The sequence below is a fragment of the Mastomys coucha genome, unplaced genomic scaffold (assembly GCF_008632895.1).
Source record: "Mastomys coucha isolate ucsf_1 unplaced genomic scaffold, UCSF_Mcou_1 pScaffold22, whole genome shotgun sequence".
In the NCBI taxonomy this organism is placed as follows: domain Eukaryota; kingdom Metazoa; phylum Chordata; class Mammalia; order Rodentia; family Muridae; genus Mastomys; species Mastomys coucha.
Genome location: NW_022196905.1, coordinates 58697884 through 58706272, shown reverse-complemented (window position 1 = coordinate 58706272; position 8389 = coordinate 58697884). Strand labels below are relative to the sequence as shown.

Genomic DNA, 8389 nt, shown 5'->3' with positions numbered 1-8389 from the left:
TTGGCAATGTATATGAGAAGTGTACCATTAAGTGATCTCATCTTGAAAAAAGAACAGAACCCTGAGGCAGCTGTCACTAGGCAATGTCATCTCAAGGACCCAAGTGGCTCTCATCAATGAATAACTAAGAAACTTCTATAAGCATTATACACAGCGACCTTCAATATAAAATATTTAGCTCTTCAAGAATACATTTTTTAAAGTCTATTTCTATTTTATGTTGCTTTTAGACCAGGTCTTGCTATGTTACCTAGGCTAGCCATGAACCATTAGACTCATGTAATCCTTCTATCTCATTCTCCTAAACAGTTAACTTACAAATGTACTACTACATACAACTTTAAGAATAGCCTCCAATTACCAAACATTTACCATCTTTTTTCTCTTATCTTGCTGGGATGTTAAAGTATTTCAAACACACCCTCTGTAGCTTAGTCATATCTGAGACTCATGTATCCTAGGATGGCCTTTAATTTATAGCAATCCTCAACTTCCCAAATGCCAGAGTTACAAGCAAGAGCCACTATGTCCAGAGAAACAATTGTGAATTTAACTTCCTTCAAAGAGAATAATGGAAGTAGACAAGAATTACTATACTGCCCATTTGAATTTGACAAATCTGAAAGAACTTTTAGGCAAAAAAAAAAAAAAAAAAAAAAAAAAAAAAAAAAAAAAGACTAAATTAGTTCTTTACCACTGAGTTATTTAGAAAAAGGAAGTTGAGAGCCAGGCAGGGGTGGCGCATGCCTTTAATCCCAGCACTTGGGAGGCAGAGGCAGGCAGATTTCTGAGTTCGAGGCCAGCCTGGTCTACAGAGTGAGTTCCAGGTCAGCCAGGGCTACATAGATAAGCATCAATAACAACCATCAAGCCTTCTTTCATCTGTGTTCATATTAGGAAGGATAAGCAAGTTTATGACATAAATGATACTTTTCTTCGGTATTGACTGAAGAAAAGTTTAACAACTTTATTATTAAAAATAGGTTTAAAGCCAGGCAGCGGTGGCACACACCTTTAATCCCAGCACTTGGGAGGCAGAGGTAGGCAGATTTCTGAGTTCAAGGCCAGCCTGGTATACAGAGTGAGTTCCAGAACAGCCAGGGCTACACAGAGAAACCCTGCCTCGAAAAACCAAACCAAAACAAAAACAACAACAACAAAAACAGGTTTTAAAATAATCTACTCTTCAAGTACATGCCCCAAATCATATAAAAATAAGCCTTATTTTGTAAAGTTGAATAAGCACTTAAATAACTTGTTTCTAGCAAAATTTAAATGTTTTATCTTAATTACTCTATGAAACATTATCTAATGTTTAAAAGTTCATAAAACACTGCTAAGTAGGTAACAAGCATTCTAGTCACTGAGCTTAGGAGGGTCCCTGTGTATTTAGTTTGCTGGAAGAGCTCTAGAATAATAATACTATTTCTTGCATTTTGAAAATGTCTGAGCAATCTGAAAAAGCAACTTGGGAACAATTATAGGACTGAGGTGTGGCTCAGTTTATAACTGCTTGGAAATGTGCAAAGGACTTTGAATCTAATCCTCAGCACCACAAAAAAAGAAAAGAAAAAAAAAAACAAAAAAAACGCAATTACAGCACCTGCCATTAAAGAAGCTAGGAGATCAAAACACATTTGCTACTAACACAGTTGATTTTTATAAGATAATGAAGACCTTCTCCACTAAAGATGTCAAAAAGAATTAAATCTGCCAGGTTTGGTGGTACATGCCTTAGGCAGTCAAATCTGTCTGAACTCAAGGACAGCCTGGTCTTCCTAGTGAGTTCTGGGGCCAGACATCAACACAGTGAGATTATGCCTATTAAAAAAACAAAAACAAGGGTTGGAGAGATGGCTCAGCAGTTAGGAGCATTGACTGCTCTTCCAGGGGTCCTGAGTTCAATTCCCAGCAACCACATGGTGGCTCACAATCATCTGTAAAGGGATCCGATGCCCTCTTCTGGTGTGTCTGAAGATAGCTACAATGTACTCATATACATAAGATAAATAATTTAAAAACAAATAATCACAAGATTATGTACAAGCCAGAAATTCTAGTAGGTATGGACTACATAGCAATATAAATTGGTGTCCTGAGAATATGGGTTGTGCCTGTGAGCCCACCAAATGGAAAATGGAAGCAGGAGGAGCAGGAACAGGAGCTCAGAACAAGCTTTAGCCACAGTAGCCAGTTAGAGGACAGCATAGGCCACAGAAGAACCTGTCTCAAAAGAGCTAGTAGAGGGAAATAGAGCAATGAAAGCCAGGTAAAGTGCTGCCCACCTGGAATTCAAACACTCCAAACTGAAGCAGGGGGATTGCTGAGTTTGAGGCCAGCTCAAACTACAAAGAAAACCCTGCTTCAAAAAACAACAAAAAATAATTTTTAATGATAGTCTAATGATATTCTATGATCTTTTAAAGTTTTGAATGAAATCAAAAATTTTTAAGAAAATTGAGTTTTCTGAATTTTAGATTAGAGAGCACTCTACTTAAAGTAGCCATAAGCACCACTTCTAACACTTCATGAATCCTGATTTACTCAAAAGCACAGTTATTAAGAGCATAGGCTTTAAAGTCAAAGGTAAGCCAAACCCCAGGTGTTCAACCTTAAACAAATGACTTATTCTCCTAAGTTCAAATATGTCCATTAAAAAGACATTATTATACTTACCTTGTAAGATTAGGTGAAAACTGAATGAAAAAAATACATTCCTCTTACAAGGAAGTGCTACTACATATCATATGGTCATATGCTTTCTAATAAACCAATACGAATAGACATTATGTAATATGCAAAAGCCATGGTTGCCCTTCATGACCCCAATCTGCAATAATTTTTTAATGAAGATTTGACTAAGAAATATAAATACTCAGTTTCCTCCTTGATCATATACTTAATTCCAAGTTCTAAAGTAAAGAGCTTAAAATCATATTATAAATATGGAAAATCGGCAAAGCTATTTCTTTTTTGTATGTTTTAAAATAATCACTTAAAATGGTTTTAAATAAAGAAAATTGAATATTTGGGCAACAGCTTATATAAATATGACTAGATGAAATATGAAATAATAGGGAAGGGGAGCTTTAAAAGCAAAAACCGACATCTTATTAGTCAAAATGCTAAGACAAGGTTTGTTATTAATCATATCAAGGGTATGTGAGTGCATACATTCAAGGATTAACATTCTATATTTAATTGCTATGCTATAAAATATGTGGTTATTTTAAACAACAGAATTGGGAACAAGATAAAGAAAGAAGCTTAAGGCATAGTAGAATAAGATGTATGGAATGTTAAATTCTAGCCTATAAAACCTATAACTTGGCTGTGGTTAATATATTTGAAAAAATATTTTTAAATCAGCTAAAACACAATTAAGAAAAATCAGTCTACTTAAGTGTCAAAAATTATCATTTTAAAAACTGCAATATACCCTAAACCAACAAAATTACCTTCCATGAATTTTATAGATAGATGTTCAGGATTACTCTGACTCAGTGTTTCAGATAAGTTTTAATAAACATAACATTTTGATACAAAAAAAAGTACTTGCCTTCATACGGTGTGTCTGGAGGTCCTGCTATTTCTCCTCTTAATTCTGTAAAATTCTCATCTACAAGATCTACTTTAATTTGATTTTTGCTCGTCTTAAAAATAAACAGAAAATAAATGTTAGTTATACCAGGAAAAAGAAAGCCTATTTTAAAATATTACCTATTAAAAAATTAAAAACCCATTTTTTCATATTTGGCTATCTAGTAAAATAAGTCTATGTTTTCCTAAGGCCTAAAAAATTTTTTAATAAACAAATTTTAATTTCAATATTTATAATAAAATAGTACCAATTTGAACAAGACTGCAATTGCTTGTTGACCTTAAAAGAATTTTTATTAGAGACAAATTTACTGTTGGTCATTTCAATGTATGCTTGTTGACTGCTAAGATGCTATCTCTGTCCAGTCACCAAAAAATTTATGGTTGGTAAAAGCCATTAAGGCCATAAGCTCCCATCTGAGCTTGTTATTTAATCATAACTCTAGATATTTGATTAGTTGATTTACTGTACCACCCACTGCAATGATAAACACTGTAGGCAAAGCATTCCTTTCCATGGTAAAATCCTTACTAGGATCTTCTGATGCCTTCTATTTATTTTTCAGATTTATTTACTTAAGTGACAACTACCTTCTGTCTAAAAATAAAACAAACCTAATTTAAATGTATCTGTATCTACTTATTTTGCACTTAAAGCATTTATCATAACCTTTTGAAAGGCTATCCTCTAGAGTCACAGTGGCCTTAAATAATTCAGAAAACCACCCAGTGTGACTCTCATTAGCACTGTCTTCTGAAGGATCTACCTGCCTGCAAATCAACTCTCTCCATTTACCAGCTTATGCCTTTCTGGTTACCTTACTGGTCCAAATACTGAGCACTCTGAACACTCCTAATTTACAGGTTTTCTCAATTTAAAACTAAACCCTAATGTCATTTTTTTTATTTGAATTCATTAGTTTTATGTGAGTAACATGCCTACATCTATGAAAGAAAGGTTCACAAAGATTTCAATTGTCGGCTTTTAGAACCACCTTCTGAACGGACAGAACCATAGTGATGACTATTGTTTAAGTTCTGTAGCATCTTCTTTTCACCACAAGTAAAAGCAACCAGTTTTACCTTTTTGTATAATATTTTTAGTATAGAATCAGTATTAACTCAAAATCCAAGTTTTTTTTAAATTTTTATCATTCATATTTTAATAAAAGTACAAGATGAAAATATATGACTTTTTTGCATTCTAAAAACATTCCAGTTGGCACTTTCTTTAATAACATTTTTTCTGAGATGGTAGCATCTCACTTTTTCAAAAGATGATTATTAATGATAAGCAAACAGGGGGAGCTTCTTTCCCCACCCTAGGAAATTAGCACTCTGTACTTTCGGTGGAAGGAAGAAAAGTGTATTTTAGTAAAAGTAAATATATCTTGCCCATTGTGAACAAGAGTCAATGTTAAGAAAACTGGAAGTGCCGGGCGGTGGTGGCACACACCTTTAATCCCAGCACTTGGGAGGCAGAGGAAGGCGGATTTCTGAGTTCGAGGCCAGCCTGGTCTACAGAATGAGTTCCAGGACAGCCAGGGCTACACAGAGAAACCCTGTCTCGAAAAACCAAAAAAAAAAAGCCAGATTTGTATGTGAACATCTGGGGTGTATGTGAGGATCAAGCCCAGGTGCCTGGAGCATGGTAAGCAGGAGTTCTACCAGAGTTACACCTGCAGTCCCTAAACTCATTTAATGTTCCCAAGAAGAGCTGACATGAAAACTAAGAGACTGAGACATAATAGGAAAGTAAGATCAAGCAAACATTTACAGTCATTATTAAGAACAAATCATAACCCTGGTGTGGGTCACAAAACCTTTAATCCTAGCACTAAAGAGGCAAAGGTCTACACAGCATATTCAGGCCAGGCAGCTCTACAGTGAGATCTCAAAACAAACAAAAAGGGGCTGGAGGGATGGCTCAGCGGTTAAGAGCACTGACTGCTCTTCTGAAGGTCCTGAGTTCAAATCCCAGCAACCACATGGTGGCTTACAACCATCCCTAATGAGATCTGTCACCCTCTTCTGGTGTCTAAAGACAGCTACAGTGTACTCACATATAATAATAAATAAATCTTTTAAAAAAAAAAAAAAAAGAGGCCGGGCATTGGTGGCACACGCCTTTAATCCCAGTACTTGGGAGGCAGAGGCAGAAGGATTTCTTTTTTTTTGTTTGTTTTTGTTTTTGTTTTTTGAGTCAGGGTTTCTCTGTGTAGCCCTGGCAGTCCTGGAACTCACTCTGTAGACCAGGCTGTCCTCGAACTCAGAAATCCACCTGGCTCTGCCTCCCAAGTGTTGGGATTAGGATTAAAGGCCTGGGCCACCACTGCCCGGCTACAGAAGGATTTCTGAGTTCGAGCCCAGCCTGGTCTACAGAGTGAGTTCCAAGACAGCCAGGGCTATACAGAGAAATCCTGTCTCGAAAAAAAAAAGGAAAAAAAAAAAAAAGAGTAAACTTTAAATCAGTGCTACTCAACAGACAAAAGTGAGTGGCAAGCATCTGAGGACCCACATGGTAGAGGATTTCAGGAAACAACTCTTGAAAGGTGCTGCTCTCTGACCTCTGCCTGTAAGCACATGAGACACCCACCCCCAGCCAAAAGTCAAAGGCAGACTTTGAAAACCTGACAGAGAAAGTCAAATGTGGCTCATAGATACTGTATTATAGGATAGGCAATGCTATTCTAGCTAGAGAACCAGAAAATAATAGCCTCTCCAGTTACAGTAACAATGTGTGAGGTTAAAATGATTAACCTTCATTTCTGTCATCATACTTCAAAAACCTAAAGTGCAAAATGAAATTATAAATTTTCTTTTATGTGTCCCAAGGCTGGCTTCAAAGTAGATATGCAGTCGATGATTCTGAATTTTAAACCCTCCTCTCTAAACCCTAACCAACCTCCCCCGAGAGTGCTGGGATTACAGGCATTTGCCACAACCAATTTATGTGCTGCTATACATAGCTTGAACCCTCATTTTCCTGCATGCTAGGAAAGACCCCTGAACTAAATGATATTCTGAATATTTACTAAAAACTACCTGCAAGGCATTATTACAAATACTGTTAGTATAAATACTCAGAACAACTAAATATATAACTTTCAAATGTATAAAAAACCATGTGAATAGGCAGGCAGTGGTGATGCACACCTTTAATCCCAGCACTCAAGAACTAGAGGCAGGCAATTTCTGCTAGTTTGAGGCCAACCTGGTCTACAGAGTGAGTTCCAGGACTACAAAAATAAACCTTGTCTCAAACAGACAGACAGACAAGCACAAGAACCAGTAGTCTTTAATCCCAACACTCAGGAGGCATAGGTGGGTGAATCTGAGTTTCACCCAGCCTAGTCTTTGAAGTGATCCAGGACTACACAGAGAAACTGTCTTGAAACAAAAGCAGAGAAAGAAAGGAAAGAAAGAAAAAAAGAAAGAGAAAGAGAGAGAGCAGGTAGGGAGGGAGAGAGAGAAAGAAACAAAGAATCAAAGAAACAAACAAAGAAAGCAAGCATCAGAGTACTTAACAGAGGAAAAAAAATATAAAAAGAGACTTCCTGGAGAAGGCTACTTTTAAAAGAACAAACTATAAACTTTTTTTTTCCTTTTTTTTCCCCCCCCAGACAGGGTTTATCTGTATAGCCCTGGCTATACAGCCTGGCTGTAGACCAGGCTGGCCTCGAACTTAGAAATGGCCTGCCTCTGCCTCCCAAGTACTGGGATTAAAGACGTGCAGCACCACCGCTCCACCAAACTATAAACTTTTTAATTCCCATACTCAGGAGACTGGCATGACCTATATCCCAGGTTCCAGGGCAGCCAGGATTACACAGAGACCCTGTCTCAAAAATAAAAGCCCAACTTAGAAACTTGACCTATCACACAGAAAGTCCATCCTCAGCAAAACAGAAGGGGTTCAGCATGTTAGGAATTTGCAAAGGTCTCAATATAAAAAGTAAGTACAACATAAGAGTAAGAATGAGGGAGTAAGAAGCAGACAGGATAATGCAAGAGTAAAAGGATGAGAAGAAAAACTAAAGTGACCTGATTTAAATCTTTTAAGTCACCACCCAGCAGTTATAATGGGAAAAATCTTGTAAAGAGATTAAAATGTGTAACAAAAATAATTTTATGGTTGGGGTCAACACATCGTGAGGAACTGTATTAAAGGGTGGCAGCATTAAGAAGGTTGAGAATCACTGTTCTAAGACTGTTATCTACTAATATATAGTAACTAAGACCTAAACATTACTTCCTATAGCCTTTGTTGTTAGGGGAGCGGTATAAGGTCAAACTATGTAGCCTTGGCCATCCTGATACTATGCAGACCTGGCTGGCCTTGAGCTCACAGAGATTCACTTGTAGAGACTGGGATTAAAGGTATGTGTCACCAAGCCCATGTCCTTTTACTCTTAAGTCATGTATCTTTCTCTTGAACTTACAAAACCTCTAAATCATCTCACACTGGAGTTTTTTCACATAATCCTAAGGACCCAAATTCAGATTTCCAGAAACCCACATAAATGCTGAGGGTGTGGGGGCAGGTGGCTCACCTGTAATTCCCAATACACAAACCCTTGTAAGCCCAGCACTATGGAAGTTGATTGCCCCTGAGGTTTACTGGCCAGCCAGACTGGCCTTATGAGTGATCCTCAGATCCCACAGAGAAACCCAGACTTAAAAATAAAGGGTGGACAGACTGTTCCTGAAGAAAAAAAAAAAGGTTGACCTCTGGTCTCCAAATCCACACATGCTCTAACATGCACAAATATGCAGAAAACTAAAAATT

At 37.0% G+C, this 8389-nt stretch overlaps 1 protein-coding gene across 3 annotated transcripts in view; it reads right to left on the bottom strand.

Moving 5' to 3' along the window:
* The window catches only part of Ube2k (ubiquitin conjugating enzyme E2 K), a 65234-nt gene that overhangs the window by 35595 nt on the left and 21250 nt on the right, over positions 1 to 8389 (bottom strand). For 2 of the 3 annotated variants that reach the window (XM_031342451.1, XM_031342452.1), the window contains exon 2: positions 3560 to 3653. The exons of the other annotated variant lie outside the window; for it this stretch is intronic. In XM_031342451.1, coding sequence (XP_031198311.1) covers positions 3560 to 3653 — 94 coding nt within the window. The remainder of the gene's footprint in view (positions 1 to 3559; positions 3654 to 8389) is intronic. 3 annotated transcript variants of the gene reach the window in all.